The sequence below is a fragment of the Apus apus genome, chromosome 4 (genome assembly GCF_020740795.1).
Source record: "Apus apus isolate bApuApu2 chromosome 4, bApuApu2.pri.cur, whole genome shotgun sequence".
Classification (NCBI taxonomy): Eukaryota; Metazoa; Chordata; class Aves; order Apodiformes; family Apodidae; genus Apus; species Apus apus.
This window is the reverse complement of record NC_067285.1, coordinates 81,094,732-81,117,669: the sequence shown is the minus strand read 5'-3', so window position 1 is coordinate 81,117,669 and position 22,938 is coordinate 81,094,732. Positions and strand designations below refer to the sequence as shown.

At 37.5% G+C, this 22,938-nt stretch overlaps 1 protein-coding gene across 10 annotated transcripts in view; it reads right to left on the bottom strand.

Moving 5' to 3' along the window:
• Positions 1-22,938, bottom strand: part of TENM3 (teneurin transmembrane protein 3) — a 503,658-nt gene that overhangs the window by 118,997 nt on the left and 361,723 nt on the right. For 7 of the 10 annotated variants that reach the window (XM_051617407.1, XM_051617408.1, XM_051617409.1 and 4 more), the window contains 3 exons: positions 18,272-18,509; positions 13,222-13,314; positions 368-606 (listed from right to left, as the gene is read on the bottom strand). In XM_051617407.1, the coding sequence (XP_051473367.1) occupies positions 368-606; positions 13,222-13,314; positions 18,272-18,509 (570 nt within the window). The remainder of the gene's footprint in view (positions 1-367; positions 607-13,221; positions 13,315-18,271; positions 18,510-22,938) is intronic. The other 3 variants (XM_051617410.1, XM_051617416.1, XM_051617417.1) reach the window with 1 other exon arrangement.

Genomic DNA, 22,938 nt, shown 5'->3' with positions numbered 1-22,938 from the left:
TATTAGTGACATAACATGCAAAATAAGGGAAAAAGAGTTCCATGGATATGCTGCCATTAACATTCACATTATGAAATCTTTACAGCCTAAATCTTAGACATACTTTAATAAGAACTAGATACCACGTAGCTTAATTGCAGTTCAAACACTTCTTTGAAGTGAATTCACCCACTACCATGATGCAGAATGCTTGCAAAATATTCAAATTTTCTACTTCCTCTAAACAATTGGAAGTTCTCATTAATTCATTGCTGTGGTTTTTACTGTTACCAAAAACTTTGCTCGTTAGAGGTTAGTATGTCACAGTCCATATACAATCCATCAGACATCCCTGTTCATGGTGACAATTATAAAAAATGAGACTCACCTATAAAGTAGGACAGCAGTATTGCCAGCAGCACTGACACCCCTACAGCACAGAGTGCAGTACATTTCCAGCTACAGTACTTCGAAGACTTCTTGAATTTAAAAGCACTTCTGGATAAAGTGTTCCTAGGTAGTGGCCGAGTAGGAGGGGAATAAACAGAGCCGGATGCCATTGTGTACCCTGGTGTTGCAGTACTGAACAGCGGTGTGGTCCCTGTTCCTGTTTTGAATAGGAAATGCCTGTGGAAGAAAGAGTGTATGGTAAAGTATAAAAGCAAAAAAAGCTGGAGCACAGGCAGTCATACCTCTTCTGTTTGATGCTGCCTATGTTTCAAATGGCTAAAACATCCAATCTACAAAGGGTCATAGAAGCAATACTTGTTGCGACACTCACACATAAAAAAGGCGCTTTCCCTTTAAGGAAAGACCAAAATCCGCCAAACATTAGTAATTCACTGGTTTCCAGACAGGAAACAGAACTACCCAAAATACGGCATAGTAGCGGGGAGGTCTTGCAGAGTTTATCCAACAAGTAGGGACGGGCTTTCTGCTGCTGTTTATTTTTGTTGGCTTCCGCTACAGACTACAGAGAACTCCATTAAAAAGTCAATAATGAGCAATCTGACTAGAGGCCACACTACTTATCACAGCTTTCCAGGGTTAAGTACAAAGAAAACAGTAATCTCTCAGATACAAACTTTTGGCAACTTTGCCAAAATTAGTCAGTTAAAAAGATTTTTTTGTGTGTTCTAAATACCCAGTTCACTAATTCGTATCTCCTCACACATAATCTTACCATAACAAGATCTGGTTATGGATACAGCAGCTAGATATAAGCCCAGGAAGTACTCTAAAGAAATACCCAAAAAGAAATGCCCCAAAAGAAGCACAGCCAGCAACAGAAATCAAAAGCAAAGCTGAAGTTAAGACACACTCTTAAACTTAATTTTGTTCAATTAAAATTTCTAAAGGTAATATTACTCCCTAAACCTATCTACAGTAAAATCCTTTAATTTTAGTACATGCAAGCATAATTATTTTGGAAGAGCCTTTAAGCATGGCATATACTACCTGGAGTTTTTCTCCTGATGCTCGTATACAACTATACAAACAACAAAACCTCAGACAAACAAAGATCTTTGCACCAGGGGTTTTTCCACCAATTTGTTACGTTGGCAGCTCAGTACTGTAAGGCTTGGCCTTACCTAACAAGGCTTTGCAAAAATGAATACATTATAGGTAAAAACTGTAAGAAAGCACACTGTGGAGAATTTTGAACTTACCAAGCCCATGAGCAGCCAAACAGAACTAAAGAAGTCTTTGCATTTTTTAATAGGTAAGAGACACTCATGAACTGCAGATACCCAGGTCCTCCTGAAGCCATGTGCATGCCTACACTGTGTTTGCCTACTGCGTGCCACTTGTACAGCATGGCTTAGAGGATCTAGCACCAAATGAGCTAGTTGCAGAGGGGAAAGCCCTCTAGTTACACCACATGGCACTTTGGACTGCTTCTCAGCTGATGGGATTTTCATCCTCCAGGACCCATGCTTGGATCCTTGCATAGTAATGAACCAACCTATACAGGTATAGCGGCTTTGTCAGAAATGTGCTCTAGAGGTAATAGAATTTAATTTGCTCCAGTGTAGCCTGAGAAAAATACCAGAAGTTGATAAACAAGGTTTGTTATTTGCAGGTGATTTTGCTATGGAAAGTTAACAGATTAAGTAGAACATCTTGGCATAAGCCATCTCCTTGAAACTATTCGCATTACAAACACAATCCCATGAAACAGGCTACATAGGTGACTTTATTTTGAGCAGTATTAAACTTGCTGGCAGTAACAACAGAAGGATACACACTGAATCTGCTGATACACAACAGCACACCCCAATTTTTCCTGGCTTCCGAGCTCAGAGGATTACCGATGATTTCACAAGAAAAAGCTCTTCTTGTTCAAATCCTCTTTAAGATGCTACTTCATTAAAAGTTTTACATTTTCTATGCAGCAAACACCAAGATAATAACTAGCCTATGTAAAAAATGTTTTATACCTTTCAACATAATTACTTTGATTTTATGGACTCACAGAAGCAGGTAGATTTACTAAGTCCTGATAAAGTGTATTATCCACTTGACCCTTCTCTTTCATTTCTGGCTACACATGGTAAATGCTATGCCCAGGTGTATTTCATAAATAGTATCTACATAGATCTCAAGACACGACAAACACAAAGGTAGATGTTTCCCTTTCTAAGGGCGATATCTACTGTTTTGGGGGACGAAAGGGAAGCCATACAGTAGAGATAATAATATTCCTTAACATTGGTTTCCATGTTAAAAATAAGATGCCTGACCAACTGACAGTTTTCACATCCTCCTGTTCTTGCTGTTAGGCTCAACAGACTAAAAATGGAAACCGGTATTATATGAACACTTGAATGGAACTCCATATACCCTTAGCTTTAACAAAATAATGCAACAAAACAGTCAGTCTCTGATATTTTCCTTTTTTTCTCTGAGAAAGTGAGAGCTGAGATGTTGGCCCTGGTACAGCACAGCCTACTAGAAACTGTAATCCCTATTCTCAAAGCCTTTGAGGAATTAATCCCATATATAAACTTGGGAGATGGCTGCATTATCGATGGTGGTGTGAGCTGTCATAGCTTGTACTGTCCACCTCAGGTATCAAGGCAATGAGAGAAAACTAATTTTTATATGTGAATTCAGCAGTGTGTAGTCATATGCAGCACACAGCATGACTCCTCACTTTCAGCTACTTCTCCTTTGCTTTGAATCCAATTAATACAATACCAGAGTGGTCACACCAGCTGGCTGGAGAATGTTGGGGAAAAAATAATGACAGAAAATCCAGCCTGGCATCTTCCTCTGGGTTAAGAAAACTTGCTTGGCTCTCTCTATTCCTAATGAGCAGCCTTACTAACAAAGTTGTCGGAGACTCTCCTGCTACATTAAATCCAAGTGATAAGTATTTAAAGTGTGACGCTATCAGACTTGCACATCTTGTCTGCCTCACTGAGTCATGCCAAACGTTGTTCCCGTGAGACGCTCAGAAGGATATGGTATCTGACAACAAATCCAGGCTGCTTCTAGATAATGCTAAAATTCTTATGCTCCTGAAATAGAATCTATTCACAAATGATTTTAATTATCCACCTACCTTGTCTTTTCAAACCATGGAACTCAAATAACTGATTTCTACAGGCTAAACTGCTTGCACTACTTGACCAGGCACTGGCTTACGGGCAATTACACTGTGTTTCATCTCACAGGGAGCTTCTATCATCTGAAATAGAGTATCTTCCATTCAAAACTGATCATCTAACAAGCACTTGTTAAATTTTCATGTAAGCAGCACTTTAAATATTTTATTAAGCTTTAGATTACAAAAATACAGGGAAGAATGCTTATGTTTTACAAGACAAGCTAACTCTGATTTTATTAAATAATCCAATTAAGTTTTTAAAGCTAATGATCTCTGTTTACTCAATATATATTTTTGTCAGCTTATTCAATGTATGTTTCTATTAAAAAGTACAGCTAATCTTAACATCTCAGGGTTGAAAAATTCTGTACCTAACTAATCTAAACTACAGACCGGTAGCAAAATACGAAGTTATTACATAAACTAAGCCTTGGATGCAAAGACAGCTGGGAAGTCCCCTTATTTCACAAATGGAATTTTACTTTAGCTTAAAAGATAAGACAGAAATACAGTTTCAAAAAGCTCAAAGATGTCAACTCAGAAAACAGAAGCATATTAATAAAAGTAAAATAATCATGCTTTTAATATAATTTGGTACACTCTGAGCACCAAGTGCTGGTGTGCACCTGCTGACATGCGGACAGTTCTCTTCAAGTGGAGGGGGAAGGTTTCATATCAAATAAGATTTTCTCTGTGCTGCCACTTCCTTTTTGGAAACTAAAATGGAAGCACACTCTTACTCAATTCAGTAAATGGGAAAGCAGGAGGGGAAAAAACACACACACACACACACATTCTCTAACTTTCCTGCCGGGCTCAACTCCCCTCTCCCTCTCCTTTGATCCACAACCCTCTCTGAGAAAACGCCTTAAGGGCACAGCACTTTTTGCATGACCTCCCTAAAGGGCACATTACTTCCCTGATATATATCCCTGGTAGCCATTTGCCGCTTGTACATTTTCCCTAAACCTCATCCCACAGTTTGTGTTAACCCTGAATAAACCGGTTAATTCGTAACTAAACGTTGGTCTCAGTAAAAATTTGTGAGCATGGTGGGGGTGTATCTAACTACCACTCTAAGATTTGGTCCCGCAGTGGCCATTCCTCTGGGAGAGGCAGCACCACGTGTGACCCTCAGTCTCATTCAACAACCCCTCCAAACTGGGGGGGAAGTCAAGAAAGCACCTGACAGCTGGTAGCACCCCTGGCATTGGCTCGTGACAGGGTCTCCATCTAAAAAACAGTGTAAGGGTAGGATTCCTGCAAGCACATGCAGTACTAATAACCAAATTAGTTAATTCAAAAAACTGGAGAAAGGATAATCTTATTTGATAGAGAGCACTTATGTGTGCAACATCTGTAACTGTAACCAAGCAAGTAGAAACAGGAATTATGGCAGTAGGGCAAATCACTAGGACAATACCCTATCTGAAAATGGCCAGTACTGGAAAAACGGAGGGAATGGACACTCTTCCAGTCTACTTATTCAGTGACAGCTCACTCTTTCTCAAATCAGTCAAACACTTGTGCTCTCACTTATGTCTTGTGCCTTTTTGCTCTGTAGGCTAAACATGCATCATGTAAAAAGGTATTTTATTCTATACATTTAAATGTATAATGAGTATGTACTGTTTGCCCTGCAGTACATAAAGACAAAATTTTTACAATCTTACTGTTTGATACGCTTTATTTTAAGGGTAAGACATACAAAAGGATTAAAAAGTAATTGCCTAAAGCAAATAAGCAAAATTTAGGGTCTTTATGGGGCAGGAAAAGGCAGCTGTGGAGTTTAGAAAAGCTATTTTCAGATAACTGTTGGTTCAGTGCAGAATATAGCAAAATTGACATTTGGAAGACAACAGAATACAAAGTGACTTGAGGAGAGACAGAAGGGGAAAGAAAATCTATCAACATTTTGTGCATATGATTATTTTACCCTTGGGTAAAAGAAGGCCCCCAAATATTTAAGTATATCCCTGACTCTCTAATAGCAAGTACAGTAATCTGATATATTTGACTCATTTGTTCTCCTTGCAAATTCATAGAATCATAGAATCATAGAATCATAGGGGTTGGAAGGGACCTCGAAAGATCATCTAGTCCAACCCCCCCGCCAGAGCAGGGTCACCTAGAGTACATCACACAGGAAGGCGTCCAGGCGGGTTTTGAATGTCTCCAGAGAAGGAGACTCCACAACCTCTCTGGGCAGCCTGTTCCAGTGCTCTGTCACTCTCACAGTAAAAAAAAAATTTCTGATATTCACCTTAAACCTCCTATGCTCCAATTTGTATCCATTACTCCTTGTCCTATCACTGGTCATCACTGAAAAAAGCTTAACTCCATCTTCTTGACACTCACCCTTTACGTATTTGTAAACATTGAGGAGGTCACCCCTCAGTCTCCTTTTCTCCAAACTAAAGAGACCCAGCTCCCTCAGCCTTTCCTCATAAGGGAGATGTTCCACTCCCTTCATCATCTTTGTGGCTCTGCGCTGGACTCTTTCCAGCAGTTCCCTGTCCTTCTTGAACTGAGGGGCCCAGAACTGGACACAATACTCCAGATGCGGCCTCACCAATGCAGAATAGAGGGGGAGGAGAACCTCTCTTGTCCTACTAACCACACCCTGGTTGAGGTTGAGTAAAACCCTGGACATTTTAGCTATTACCAGCAGAGGGGACAACTGTTAGCTCAAAAGACTGCTGTACTTTACTTGAGTCTTCCAGCCAAGACAATACTATTCTGTCTTCTGTAATCATAAGTTAAATGCCTTATGAAATAAGCACACTAATTTTTATATTGTGGAGCACAGGTTAATCTTCCCCTCAAAACCAACTCAAATCGGCCACTATCTATTAAAAATTTTCTATTTGCCTCTGAGGAATGTTGAATCTGTGGACAAAATTACGCGAGTTAAGACATTTGTAAGCAAGCCCATGTAAATGGTCTTACCCATTCTGGTAAGGTCCTCAATCTGTTACCCTCTATTCACTCCAAGTCATGAAGTGGTAATATCTACACCTTAGACATCTAGAATTAGGAACACATCAATCATATCAAGAACAATCATGAGGTGGAAAAAACATATATCGAATCCACTTTGAGTGAATGCAAGTTGAGAGAAACATAAATTTTAGTGAATTTATGTTCTGGTGACATATTTATCTCAGGACCAATATGTCAGGAGACATGACTCCTCTGCTCAGAAGTCGATAGTACTCCTAATGATTTGGTTTTGATGTTTAATATAATGGCATTACTGAATTTCTGGGACTAAAAGCTATAATTCTTCTCTTTTGTAATGAATACAGCTGTGATGATTGCACACCTCAACTAAAAAGAAAACACCAGATTTTGTCAAAAAATGGTGCCAACTCAAAATGCACCTATCTGGAGACAGCAACAATCAGTAATTCTGTATTACAAAAGTGTAATGGCACCTTCTACAACAGTTTGGCAGTATCACAAGGCCAATGTAAGCAAGCAAGTTATAAGGGTGGCTGCAGCTTTGTCTTTATTTTTCTTATGGTTCAAAGGGGCATAGGAAAGTCAGACAAAATAGACTTCTGAGATCTGGGAGCTCTCATTCCCTACCTTAAATATATCTAGCATTTTATTTGCTATTTTCATACAAATAAATAAATTAATCTTAACAAAGTAACTTCAAGAGAGGTTGACCATATCCAGCTGCAGCTATTTTAGTTTGCTTTAACTTCTCTCCTTAAGTTTTTGTATTTATCTTTCCCTGACTTTCCTTAATGCAAACCAGCTGAATTTTTCCCTCCTGGGAATAGGTTATCATGCTTCTTGTTTGTTTACAAAACCCCTACCAGATACATTAACTGTCAGAATCAGAAGAAAGCCAGTGTGGAAAAACCAGTGGCCTGAGATCACAATCAATCACTGCACTGCACGTACTGATGGGTGTGCTTGCTCTCTGCTGACAGACTCTATTCATGCTGGGTTGAACTGGATTGTCTGAGTGAGACTGTGACCCTCATTTGCCACTTGACATTAGAGAGCTCTGCCTGGTTCACTAATGGATAGATCACATCAATAAATCTGATTCCTTGCACTAAGCTGAGGAAGCAGATGGAAAGAGATTATTCTCTGCCAACTGCGTTACAGGGAAGATGTAAAAGATAACAGAAATTACTGGCTAGGTCTCATATGAACTCTGGTTCACTGATGCATGAGATCAGCTTTCCCAGTAGGCTCCAGAAGGAATTGGACTTTTGTTTCTCCATGAGCACTGTCTTCATCTTCTGTTAACACTCTTCTGAGACGAAACTTTGTAGCCAGTGGTGTTTGCCCTTAGCACAGGCTTATGACTGACTTCCACAGAACCATATGGCTGCATTTAACATAAATCCAAGCCAGCACAGAAACTACACTGTGCTGCGAATTTGTCTCAGTTTATTTTCTGTGCAGAATCACAATCATAAAATTGCCTAGGAAGAGATAAAAGTACATTTCCGCTTCCTCAGAGACAATATCAATGCTATCATAATCCTGAAAATAGCTCCAAGATAACATCAGATCAAATGATGATCAAAGTTTGGGGGAAAGAAAGAGAGCTATTATCCATATGCAAATACAGAGGAAACATCTGTGGGAACTGGAGATAAGCCCCTTCTAACAGCTTATTCAAATGTTTCAGAAAAACATTTTACATACGGTAACACTTGCTTGAATTTGGGTGGGTTTACACTGAGGACCCACTTTCTTTACAAACTGAAGACTTAAAGCGAGAAAGGAAAAAAAAGTACTACTAAGGCTGCAAGTTCTTTCCCTACTGCTTGTCTGTTCTTTTATATCTGGCCCCTGGAAGGTTACTGCTCCATTGCTGGCTGCTGCTGCAGAAAGACTGGAGAAGTCAGGCACTACAACCTGCAGCTGAAGCTTCAAACAGTGCTTCAGTCATGACAGTTTCTTAATCTGCTGTGAAAGCCACCAGCCAGGACATGGACACTTGAAGGACTGGATACTGACGAAATGCCCAAACTTCCTCTCTTTAGGTGTGCAAGAGTAAATCTTTCTTTTCAACATACCTACTTTCTTGATGGTATAAGAAAGCATATAGTGCTACAGTATGTAGAGTGACCTGTAAACAGCCTATTGTTTGTCCTTTCAAATTCAGCTTTGGGCTGCATTTCTCTCTCCCCCGGAGGAGTTAACTTCTATAATATGTAAATGCATGTCTAGGATCAAAAGAAGCAGTATAATCAGATGGCATTGCTGAGCCTGCTCTTTCATGCTCCTGTCTGCTATGCCGCACTCTGTGAAGAGGAGCAAGGGAAACAAACAGTGCTAAACCATGCTGTGGAGAGTCAGATGCAAAGAATTACTCATGGTGCTGGGTGGACAAGCAAAGAAACCTGCCACAACTTTAGCTACTTGTATTCTTCGTTGCAGGATTGTCTCATTACCTGCCTGCCAGAAGAGAGTGGAAACAGACTTATGTATTGCTGAAAAAATATCAAGTGACTCTGTTCTCCTTACAGGCTTCTTCTGCATCTCTCAGAGGACTAGTACTTACACAGGCTTCCATCTAAGTTACAGTAAGTGACTTGGCTCTGAATATTGTTGGTAATATTCACTTCTGAAGGAAGCAGCACCTGCAGTGAAGCTGACATCCCCTAAATGCACTTTCTGATACTGCCTATGTTCATGCTATTCCAGTTCTCCTCTCTCTGAAGGAAGAGAGAGTAGAGGAAAGCATCTGAATGTTGCAGTAAGGACTAGAAATGTGCATGTAAGCAAAAATATTTTATATTACAACCCCTTATCTTGTTCTCTATTCTTCTGGAACTACATCCTTACCAAGATAGAGAGAAAAAGAGAGAAAGTTGTCTCTGAGATGAAGTATTCTAATCTTGGTCAGTTCCTGTCTTGAATATTGAATACGTTAAGCTATCTAGGGAGAAAAACCAAAGAAGAAAGGTAGGGCACAAGTACTCGTCCAATCTCTTTTGTTACCCTTGCTGTCTTCATAAAGCTGAAAGAGAACAATTGCTATAAATGTCTCAAAAGGCAAATGGAGACCATTTCAAAAAGCAAATATGGTTTGAGAGAGACTCGGAGCTGCATTATTCATCCAAACATTAATTCAGAAGTTGGAACAAAGGTTGAAATTTCGTCTGCAGCTGCAAGACCTGACTGAGATACTAGACATTTTAAAAGGAAATAAAAACAGAGGGAAGTTAAAGAAGTGAAGTATTACTCTGCCAGTGTATTATAGGATCTGATTCTGCCTCAAGTTGCAAGCAGGCTGAAGTTTCCATCATAATGAATCGGTGAACCTTAGTTCACTTATTGATGTCCATAGCTGTGGTTCTCTTGCAATTCAGAGTCTGCAACAATCCATGATGAACTCTGTGCTGCCACTATTACACTACCAGCAGTCACTCAGACAGATTTATCTCACTATAGTGACAGCACAGTCATAACTTTACAGCCACTTCCACCAACATGGCAACTGTTCATATACATGTGATGCAACTGTCTCCTATTTTCCCGTACCTTACTGTTCCTTGGTGAAAACTTTGTATACTACATTTCCATACTCTCTCATATGCAACATGCTGAGATTTGTAGATTTGAGAGGCCATTGTTCAGTGATTCAACAAGACAGAGGATTACACCTTGTGCCCAGAAGTGGGTGATGCTTTATGTAATTTCCACATATGCTCTTTCGGAGCTGACTTCTCTTTTTACAACCAATGTTAACCAAACACAGTGGATGCTGGCATGATACACTCACCCAGGTCTTCGCTTTGCCATGATATTTGGTATTGTTTACTCATCTGCTTGAATGTGACAGAAAGAATTTCTAAAATCTGTTAAAATTCCTTTCTGGTTCAACTTGAGCTGCATTTACTGGAACAGCAAGCCATGCAACTATAGAAAGAGATTAGCTTTTAACTTTGTTATTTTTGTGTGCTTAACTTTATCGCATTGATGACATTTTTTTACTAAAGTGTTTTTTGTTTAACTTGCAATATCTTTAAGCAAGTGAAATTTCCAAGATTGCATTGGAAGGCTTCTTACCAGCAGAGACCACCCACAGATACAAAACCTTTGGTCTGGTTAATTCTGGCTTCTATCACTAGTAGACCATACACCAGAGCCAAGGTTTCTCACCATCTTGAGTCAGAGCTATAGGTGATGAGGTGCATGCTATACAAAGGCATTTCAAGAGTAATACAAGCAGTAAAGAACAAGAAATAATCTTGGTTTTCATCATAGATATTCTCTAGTCCTCTAGCATTTTATCTAAGTCCTACCTTACCAAACCAACCACTCTCAGTCTCTCCTGGATCACTCCATCTACCCATCTGCACACCCACTCCTACTGCTCTTCTGCCCAGTCCTTTCCAGTTTTCTCCTCTCCACTCTGTACTTCTGGCTTCTTCCACTCTTCAATGTAATTCATTATGCCCTTATAAAAACCTGACCTCTTTTAAACTCGGCTCTCCTGAACTTTTCCCCCAACAGATGTAAAAAATGCCCAAACAACTTCCTTGCAAATAATTACTTCTTAAATACAACAGGAAGTTTTCAATCTCCAACCCTGCAGAAAACATGACATTTTCAGAAAATGAGAGGATTCTGTAGAAACTGAAAATGCAAGGAAGTTTTAGGTACCAGAAATATAAATATGGTCATTCACTGATAACGATTTTTTTTTTTTTTTTTCCAAATTTTGCCATCTAGATAACTTCTGGAGAGAACTATCAAGTTAGGTAAAAGAAAAACAGACTTTTTACTTCAAACTAAGCTTATTTGTCAACATGTATACTAACATAGGTTTACATATTAAAGGAAAGAATAGTGGTTCCATGTAAAGCCAACAATGCACACCATTAAAATACAATGAGATTTCCAGCTGTCTTATGATAATTAATGCACTGGGCACAAATCTGTTGGAGGTATAAACAACTATTCTTTAGGTCTAGGCCTATGAGTCATTAGAATTTCTAAGCAAAACGTCAATTTCTATTATAATTATTAACATGAAAATTGTCAAATTCATTAGATTAATATCGTCTCTGTAAGCCATACAAGCTAAGAAACAGTATATCATAATGTAACACATGCATGACACGAAAACAAAGAAACAAACATATAATGATTCTAGCTGTGGCACAGTATGTTAGTGAGGCTGATAAACTGAATCTTCATGCCGACAGCATGTTGTAGTCTCAAATCCATTATGCTTTGGAACTGATGTGTTGTTATCTCTGGACAACTTTCACACCAGGTGATGATCCCTGCTAGTGCAATTTTAAAAATGAAGGGATTATAAACAAGACAAATTTCATTGTGTTGTTACCTGAATTAGTATCAACTAACAGGAATGGTGTATAAATTAGTCCGTTTGCCAAAATACCTGGTTTGGTGGTCCCATTACAAACATATAAAGCACAAACCAGGCATGATTCTATTAACTGTACTTCAGCAATTATGCATTGGAATCAGTATTGTATGGTAATTGGTTCTTTTTTAATACAGCATGCTTGCATTTGTACTTTAAAGAAAATATATTAGGGTCTTCCAGTAAATATCTGCAGTATCTTTGAATTTGCTGATAATGATTAACTAACTGAAATTAACATACCATTCTTTTCCTTTATTTTATCCTGCTCTTGATTCTAATTTGTGGCTAAGTGGAAGTGAAAGAGTTCTTGGAACACGAAGCAGACCAATGTATATTGTCAACATATTTTACAGTTTAATTAGTTATTAATAGACAGATGCGGATCTCCTTATTTAATCAAATACAAATAGCAAAATAGAATTTGGACATAAAGGTCTGCTTTTTACCATAGTATAAACAAAAAAAGAAAAGGTGAATTTATGATTATTAATTCTTTACTAAAATTTAGAATACTGTGGTGATGAACAGGCTGGAACTCATTAGAAATGATATTGCTTTGTCAGGGGTTTTTATGTGTGGATCAGAAACAAAGTTTACCAAAGAATACCAAAATGTAGTTAAAATATAAGACAGATATTAAAGACAAAGTTAAGTAGATATGGAATAGTTCTATAATATCAATTTCATTTAAACTAATTGAAATATTAATTTATATGTAATTATCTATTGCCAGTTATATATTTATACAGTTCTGATTTCAAAGTAGCTAGTAAAAGTATTACAGGTTAGAAATATAATTATTTTTAACTTATTTGATTGGTCATTCCTATCGTACATTAATATGTCATAATATTTCTAAAACAAACATTTGCTTACTAGTAAATACATTACAAACTAAGGATCAGATCTGGCAAATGTGTAAGCATGCAAATAGTTCATAACAGCTTGCAGAATCAGGCCATAAAGAATTAATACAACCTCAATTACACTCTTGTTTAAGGTTCCTTCCAACCCAAACAATTCTATGATTCTATGATTATCTTCTTAAGTGAAAGCAAACAACATTCGGCACTCCAATTTTGTATTTACCAAGAGTCAGTATGATAAAGTATAATTTATGGAAGATCAGATATAAAGATGAGAAAGTCTATCCCAGATGTTGGTTACTATTGTAACCCAATTTTTTTAAAAAATAACATTTTGTCTTCTGTGTCAACAGTTAGCATCATGCAAACACTCAAGAGTCACATACCCATAACTGCTATCGTGATATGTTGGAGAAAACACATCCATCTCTATAAGGTTGTCATGACCATTTGCAAGGACTGCTTGATTTCCTAATTCTCTATATACAAAGATACAAAAAGATGAAATTAGAGTGGCAATTTCAAGTTAAGGAATGGAATGATCCCACAAAAATAATATACTAATTCTGTTGCATAATTTCTTTTTTCACAGATGTGCAAAACTGAACTGCATTTTGAATGTGGGATTTTTCTGCTTTCAGTGCTATCCTCTGAACTAGATGCTGGATTATGACTTGAAAACATGGTGTTACAAGGCTACTGCTAAGCAGTCGCTGCCCTTTGGTTATCCCTTATTTATGTGCAATAAAGTCCTGGCTGCTGCCTGTAGCAAGACACGCTTGAGGACTGAACAGTGCATAGTGGGGGGATGTTGTTTACTTGATGAGGCTAGACCAGAAATTAAGTAATAAAAGTGAACTGAGACTACTAAAAGACAGTCTCTTGTTGGCTATCTTGCATACCCAGTCAGCCAGAAAATATGCAGAGGGCTGGCTATCAGAGTGTGTGGAGATTTCATGTTCTGTAAATGACACTGCACAACAGCAGGGGAGGGAAGAGAAGGCCCACCTCTGGCTCTCAGGAAAGGGTGAAAAAATGAAGGGGGAGAAACAATGATAGATACTATCATTTTGTTTAGAACCGAATGTTTCCTTTGTCCTATCTAAAAATGGAAAATACTAGTTTTGGAAAAAAACTTGGGGTCCATGCTTCCTTCAATGGGTGTGTAATTTTGAAGTGGGGAATAATACACTCAGAGAATACCGTGCAAATACTGTTGGGATTCTGGACTGTCAGGGCTTGTCTAAATGACAGGGGACAAGATACATAGTGTTGTCAAATTCCAAGTATTCATAGTGACAGCAAGGGCTTTTTGAGCAGGAAGGATGCCAGAGAGATCAAGCAAAAGTGTGAAGTAAGACATTATTGACACCAAGGAAAGCTTATAAGCATATGGGCCTAGTGTGCTAGGATTCCAACGCAGATGCTTGGTGAGCACCTGACTGCATGAGAATGTCAAAAAGAAAACAGAACTTTTTAATTGAACTTTCATCTTTGAAAACAATACTGATTGTTTGACATAATGAACATGTCTCTTGTGTGTGTATACTGACTGTAATTATGGCATGTCAGTCTTTAAAAATGCATCCATACTCTCAGCAATCTAAGTAGAGTCCTGTTTCCTCAACCTTCACACCAGCAGTATGGCGTGCCCAAATTGATACATGGGGTCTTCAGAAGAGCAGAACTTGAACTCCATCCCCAATTTCTGCCTTTATTTTGTGCTATGCCTTATCACTCACTATAAGTTACATGTCTAATCAAGTCCATCTGTGAAAACCTGGGAGACTTGCAGAGTGGAATCCTTTTGAATTTGATTAAACTAGGCAGTGTTTTAGTGGGTGGAATGCATAAAATAGCTGCTTTGAGTAGACTTTAACCTCCAGCAACATTGTGCTTTTGCAGACAATCTATCAGCCTCTACACAAATTGATTAAAAGGTTTCCCTGGAAACTATCAACAACCTCTCCACACCTTAATCAATACTGAAGGCGCTAGCTTCATTGGCAATCCACCCCAATAAAGACATATGGGTATGTTATCACACTTTTAGGAGTCTGTAAAATCTTTGCATTCTAAAATGAAGTTTGGATCAAGCTTGCAATTGGTATTGAAGAAACACAGTCTAGGAATTGTTTTGCCTGTACAACTTCTGAGGTATTTTAGTACTTTAATTCAGAACGCTGAAATATTTTCCAGCCAAGTATTTCTTCAACCAGTTTCCTCTTTCTCCTCAATAAAAATTTTATATAAATAACTGAATACAATAATGTTCCTACCCACCCTAGTTTTAAGTATAAGTTAGGAGAGAGATAAGACTAAGCAGTACCATATAGACTATAAAAAACATGTTAGTTTTTTGGTTAGTTTCTATAAAAAAATCACAGTCCATCATACAAAATAAAGCCATCTTTCAAAAAACGGGATATTTTATACTGTAAATCAAGAAAAAAGCAAAGCTCTTCTTTGATTCACTGACACGTTAGCACAGATTCTGAATAAAGTTATATAATAGTCTCACAGATTTATTCCTTGACTATGTAAATTTCTCCTTGCTGAAAAATTATTCTTAAACATTAAATGCTTAAAATTTGTGAAATATTGCCTGAGAAATGCTACCAGCTTACTTCTATGGACAAATTTATGAATTGTAACATAATCTTCCTTTGCACATCTCTAACATACATAATTGATTGTGCATTAGAAAAATTCCGCATATTCAAATATATAACAGAGAAAGCATTAAAGAAGTGGTTTACTACTTATTTTTAAAGATCAGTAATTTACATCCTTCTGGAATGCAAAGCTATGAGAATGTAAGTAAAGATACTGATCCCCAAGCCCTACTTACCAAAATTAGGAGGTGAACGCACACTTAAAAGACCAATGATAATAAAAAACCCCTACAAATATTTAATTACATAATCAAAACTTACAATATTCAGATGCCTGACATGAAGTCACGCATTCGCATCATTTAGGCTGTCCAACCACTAATTCAAAGAACAAAATGGAAAGTTATTCAATATGGCCTGCTTTTTTATACCTTCAACTGTTCTATAATGCTGGCTTCTCCAGGAGATGTACTGCTTCTACAGATGAACATAACTCCCAGTAGGTTGGGGAAGAGCCAAATAGTAAAGTTCATTAAATGTCCACTGAAAAGGTCCTGCAGTCAGCAGGAAATATTTTGCTTACTTTCTTGCTATTTTGAAACAAAATATTGAGATTTTTATTAGTGCAAACAGCATAAAGACCATTTCTGTCACTGTTCTGTAACCTCACTGTCATTTAAAGATAGCATCAAAGATGAAAGCAGCAATCACGTAGTCCAAATTAAAATTTTAGGCCCTCATAACATTTTAAAGAGAGTCTTTTTGTATTTAAAAAAACATACATTGGAATTTCTGTTGGATATTATTGATCTGTCACCTCACAGTTCATCCACTTAACCAGTAACAGCAATGCTTTACACAGCAGTATTAACTCTACACAGAGTGAAACTGCAGAATATTCTATTAAACATACAACTGAATCCAATATTATGAAATACGTATTATAAAATCACCTCCATTACTACTGCAAAATGATAGGGACTAAAACCTCCCTCAGGCTTTGCAAATCATCCCGCTCACCTACATGCCCATCCACAAAACCAGTCTATTTGCTATCCAGCTATACATGACAGAAAATTGTATGTCTTTTTTATGCCACCCATCACCAATACGAGTCTACAGAGATAGAAAGATAGCTATGTATGTATGCTGACACTCACAATCTATACCTCTAAATGGCCATCATCTCAGTCAGATAAGAGAAAAAAGAGGGGGGGGGGAAAAAGCAGACTATAAGCATAAGCTAAAATATTGCCAAAGATGAAACACTTCTTCTTTGAGACTAATAAAAGGATGAAAGCAGAGACCTATCACAAAGTTGTGAATATAGTTGAAACTGAACCTAAGAATCACACTCAGTAGGGAACCTTTACCAAATAGGGAAAAATCAATTACAATTAAGATGGGTTCTTCACCTCCAGAGTTCCAACCAAGTAAGACTATTAGAAAAACTACAGTAGGGCTCTGTCAGTTTTTATGCGAATTTTTCACATTTCAGCTAATTCACAAGTGTTCAAAACTTGAACACTCAAATATTGCTAGCTTTTCATCAGGAGCATTTGAAAGATGAAAAGGCTCTACTTAGTAAAAAATACTTATTCCAGGTCAGAAGTGGTATTCTCATTAAAGTCCTAATTTTGTTCTTTATAAACACAATAAAAACATATATGGTAATAGAAGCAAACATCAAAGACATCACCTATCTGCTGAAGACTAACCAGTGTCTGGAAAATGCTAAACAACTCATTCCCACTACAAACTCATTTATAATGTAAGAAAACTCTTATTAATACTAAATTGTCTGAGTATGGTGATGAAATCCATTCAGTGGAATTCCACTCCACAGTGTCTACATCTCATAAGCAAGGCAGGAAGGTCCAAGAAAACTAATAAAAGGAATAGGTGTTCCCCAAAGCCTGACAGAAGAGCTGCCTGAAACATCTACAGGGACAAAACTACCTAACAGGGAATCTCAAGGACATACATGTTTTACACCATGCAACATCAGCTAGACTATCTCTACTGAGCTACAAAATGCAATTTAAACGGATTCAAATAATGAACTGAAGGCATTTTATACACATTTTCAATAATTCCTGTCAGCTTCAATATAGTTATAAATGCTTAGCTTGATGACTAAATTGGAATACTACGGCTTTCGTTAATAAAAGTATTAGTGCTGATTGAGTCTTATATGAGTATTAATTAATCACTGTACATAAATTCAGCTCTGTGTCAGTAAGTTCTATAAAATTTTTTTATAGATCATCCTGCTTCTATGGAAGCTAGTGTATCCCATTACATTAGCAGCTTCTTTCCTAGAGCCAGTTACCAATTCTAAAAGACAAAAAAGAATGAGGACTTATACCAGAACTGAGTTACTAAATTTCACCAAATCCTCAGAAACTTTAAGAAACACCTAGCCTCGCATAGGTATTTCTTCAAAGGGACCAAGTACAAGAGTTAAAAAGAACTCCTGAAGGTTCCTTGACATTCGATCTCTATGGCAGTATATATTTGACACGTATCTGGCAAGCAAGGCAAGAAATTTCTTTAAACAGTCCAAAGTCATAGATTATGAATAGGAAGGAAAATGCTCGTCTGGAAAAATTAGTGTAGTCTCTGAGTCTAATTACTCTGCAACAGGCATTGTGAGATAAAAGAATGTCACTGTGGATTTGAGAGAGAGGACAGATTTTATAGTACTGAAAAGTTTTCTGTTCCGTTTGCTGAATGAAGGGAAGCATTAGCTGCTGGTCATCATTAAATTAGATGTTTTCTTTTGAAGTGCCACAGTCTGTAGTAGTACCTAAGTAATTACCTGCTTTCCAGTGGCGCATTACTGCCAAGGACCCAGCTGTCCTGCAGCTGGACTGACTCAGGTGTGGTTTGCAGCTCGGCGGGCAAAGCAGCCGGCGGGGCCGGACTCTGATTCCTCCTATTTGTCAGTGAGTTTCTGTTAAGAGAGGTGATGGATGGGTGATGCTGTGCTGAATGTTGCTTGTGAGAAGGTGGCAAAGGCTGCAGGGTCGACTGGCCTTGGTTATTTGGAGGTTGTTCTAAGAAGAAAGAAAATTAAAGTTCATTACACACTGTCTTAGCATTTGCTACAACCAAAGCAGAACGAGAAATTCAGTATAATCCTATCATCTAATATATTTGCATATTATTCTATTAGCAGACAGTCAGTGACATTCAAGTTTACCCTTGATACACAAAGTTCTAATTAATACACAACAGATGGTAAAATTGCATTTGGTTTTAATTTGTTTCAGGGTGTGTTTTTTTTTTTTAATCTGGTTTTATTAACACCTACGGAAAATAACATCTGATAGATCCCCTAATGTGCCTTTAGATTTCAGCTTTTTTTAACAAACCAACCCTGAAATTAAATTTTAGAAGAACACAAAGGTTTTTGAAATGCATATAATCCCTATAATTATTTAATGGAGTTTTTAAAGCTTTATTTAACAGCAATAAATTATTACAAGCTAGTTGCTAAACAGCAGTAGACTACTCTAGTTTAGTGCATGTCAAATAAGGCAGATCTGCACTATGATCTGCTAATAGACGCTAAGTATTCTTTAGCAGAAGGTCACTCTGTGAAGCAGATGTTGCTTCATGGATATTTAACAGACTGAATCACATCTGATTATAACGTCAGAAGACTCATATACTTAATGACCGTCACATCCATTAGAACACACACAGAAGAGTTCTTCCAATTTCACACTATGCAGTATAAATACAGTCTGGAGTAAGTCACAGATGATCAGAGAGTCAGGCCATCAGAACAAAGGGAAATATTGTTCTACTTAATCAAAGCACATAACACCCATAAAGCTTAAAACCTGAACCTTGAAACAGCAAAATAGACAACCAAATGTCTCCATCCATGTTAGATTTTTAAAATCTGCTCTGCAAAATTAGTAGTAAATCAGTTATAAACAGAAAACAAACCTTGCCATACAACACAATGATCATAATATTAAAAAAAACTCAAGACACTTGATTTATCATGATTTAGCAATGACTGATGACAAGAATGTAACAGTTAAAAATATGCAATTCAAATAGCAACCTATTTCCTAAACTGATGTAGTAGTCTTAAGCAGAGCAGAAGATACAGGGCCTGCTCTTTTCTCACAGTGTAAATGCTTTCACGTACTCTTAAAATTAGTTGTTTGATCTTCTTAAGCAATTCCCTGTATGGAACTGCTTATGACTGCAAATTGTTACAAACCCAATAATAATACCTCAGTACAAGATAACACAGGAAAAGTATTTATCTTGAAACAGATGTTTCCAATGACTTACAGGTGCCTACTATAAATATAACAGTGAATGATTTCTCATGTCATGAGCATAAAGAAAACAGGAGAATGTTAAGGAATTGAAGTGCTAAGCCTAAATAGAAAATCTAGGCGTTGGAATAATTTCCTTTCCGAGAACTCCATTCTCGGTTCCAGTTCCCTTGTGTGGTCAGTATGACTTCTGTTGCAAACAACAGGAATGCTGAATCTGTCATTAAAATAATGACAGCATTCACATTGCCAAGAAGGTTTTCAGCACTACATCCCTAATACATTAATAAAAAATTACCTTCCAGGAAGAACACAACTGATCAGCTTTGTCTTCACCAACAGCAACACAAAGGTTGTCAACTGCATGTGATTACAATTACTATCAAGGGCTTCAAGCCACAATTACACAAGCAGGCTAAAGGAAAGCTGAACAGCCTAACACTAGCAAAGACTTTTTGCCTGTATCTACTTAAAATTGTTTCTTATTAAGATTACAAGTTACTTATCAGCTGGTACAGAATTAACTGTGGCCCTACATTTTATAATATATAGGTATATGTGTACATAAAAATATATATGCACACTTATGTCTTGTTTAAATGTATAGGTGTAAATAATCAATTACACTACAGAAAACAATTACAAGTGAAATTAAGTAATGTTCCTTATTTTATTTTTAATGAGCTTAATTATTCATCAAAATTGCCCTAAGGAACTGACTTTTTGTCTCTGTTATTCCCTTTTCTGACTCTCCTACTTGCCCGGCCTTGTTGAACAGCATTGCCATGATCAGTGCAACACCGTCCTCCTCTGCAGCTCTTACTGGCTGAGACATCCCTCTTCTTCATTAATTTCTTTTCTCATTTAAAAACTCAGCTGAATACACATCTTTTAATCTATAATTTTTAGTACTACAGATCTTGTACCGTCTGCTGCTAAAGACAAAGCAGAGGATAAAATAATGTTTTTTCCTTTCACAAAGAAGGGTGTAAGCAAGGGGACTATGCCAGGCCTGCAGGTTTGTCTCAAGCAGAAGTCAGACCTTCCCACACACTCTCTCAGCAAGGAAGATGGATAGTGAAGACTCTGTAAAGCGTATCTATGCACTCCCCTAATAATAGCATAGATCTAGTAGGTACACCAATGACATGTTGGAGGTGTGAAACTGTATTCTTCAGCCCACAGACCAGCTACTCAGGCCACTGTTTGGGATTTAGATTATTCCCCCAGAAATTTACTATGAACCTACACAGCCCTTATCCTATATACATATCTTGTATATAGATATTACTATATATTACTGACACTGAAACTACAGAGTAACATATGAAATAAATTAAGAATTGCAGTATGTGGTTGTAACCATAAGGTGCAGGCTAGAAGGGAGGTGGAAGAGCACGGCAAGTGCAGCTTCACAAAGATCACACATCCTTGAAGCTCACTGCCTCTCTCCATAAGATGCAGCCAGGTGACATTTTCTAGTGTCCAAAGTGGACTTCAGCTGGACAGAAATCGACAGTCTACACAGAATTGAAAACGCCTGAAAAATCTGGAATTTATTCCTCTTCTAATTGTGCAAGAGCTACAGGTAGAATTGAGCCTAACGATTAGATTTTTCACAAATCAACAGAACTAAAATCTATATTCCTCTAAATTTCCTCAGTCCCATATTGTCATTTAGAACGAGAGATCACTAAGGACTGCTCTTTCGATCTTTTCTTTGACCCGCCAGATTTCCTGAATCCACAGCTCTTTTGATTACCAAGCGATTTCTAGCAGAAACTTCAATCTCGCATCACTGACTTGTGAGGAAGATAAAGTAATCACAACAGTCACGTTTTGAATGCTGTTCTTAAGCCTGAGTCAGTTTCCCTTTTTTAACTCCTCCATTAAAGGAATTAACAGCTAAAGAACAACTTTCAGTATTACTGCAATGTTAGGCATCAGTCTTAAGCTTCTTGACATCCCTGTGACATTACAAAAATATTTTCATGGTACGTGCAAGGGAATTGAGGCACAAGGTGTCAAGGGATTCACACAGGTCTGAGAAACTGGCATCACAGCCAGAAAGTCACTAGATTTTTGCTTTTCATAAATGAGGAACTCTAGTGACTTCCATGACAGATACCTATTTCAAGAACTCTGCAATACTGGAGGCTACTCTTGGTGAAGATATTCCTGTATGTGCCACAACAGCCAGTACTGAGATCCTGTTACTTCTCTTCTTCTCTCAATTGGCTTGTTGGAAAATGGGAATCCTCAAGGGAACCAGTTCTTCCCTTGGCTAGTGAAAAAATCAGTGGTCCTGGGTCTTGGCCAGGGCCTTCATAAGAAACCACTTAATAGAAATTTCCTTCTTATAGACTATCAGATAGAAGAAAGAGCATGCAAATCTGGCACCACACAATTGTGTTGAAAGACTCAAAAACTATTGCAGGAAGTTATAGTTGCTTTGCTTTGAATTGGATTTTAAATGCTAACCTAATTGATTTACTCTAAATGAATGTCTGGCTTACACTAAAAATAAGCAGGTACAGGTACAGGTGGGCTTATGTCTAAAAATGGTAAGTTTTAATTAAAACATTCTTGTTTGGTTTAGACCTTAAGGACTGTAAAGCAATCCCATTCATCTTACAGAGAAGATTTCTGCTGCTAGAAGTGAATGTAAATTTGCCCAGCAATTAGGCTGTGCATTCAAATTCATTCAGGTACAACAAAAATGTCCCACATTTTTGAGGCGTTTACTATGTAAGTCGGCATCAGATAATGATGCATGTGAACATATGTACAGAACTCTGAAAAGGGACAAGAAATTGGGTAGAAAGCTGTCTTACTACACTTATATGAATTTTTCAAAACATTTAAATTGTTATTTACCCTAGGGAACCACAGTGAAGCAAAGCAGCCATTTCAATTGTAGAGGTAAACTCTATGCACTCTGTAGACTTTCACAAAACCTTTTCCTCTTTTCTTTTTCTGAAAGTAATTTACATTTATTAATTTTTATAATTTAATTGTTACGGAATTCGAACAGCATATGAAAGAATACAGAAAAAACGCAAATGTGAAAGCAAAAAATAGGGAGAGAGAGACATTTACCACAACTACTGCCATTTGAGGGAAAGGGGATAACTCGGAGGAGAAAAGCAGACCAAGTATCCATGAAAAAGCGTAATTTATTACA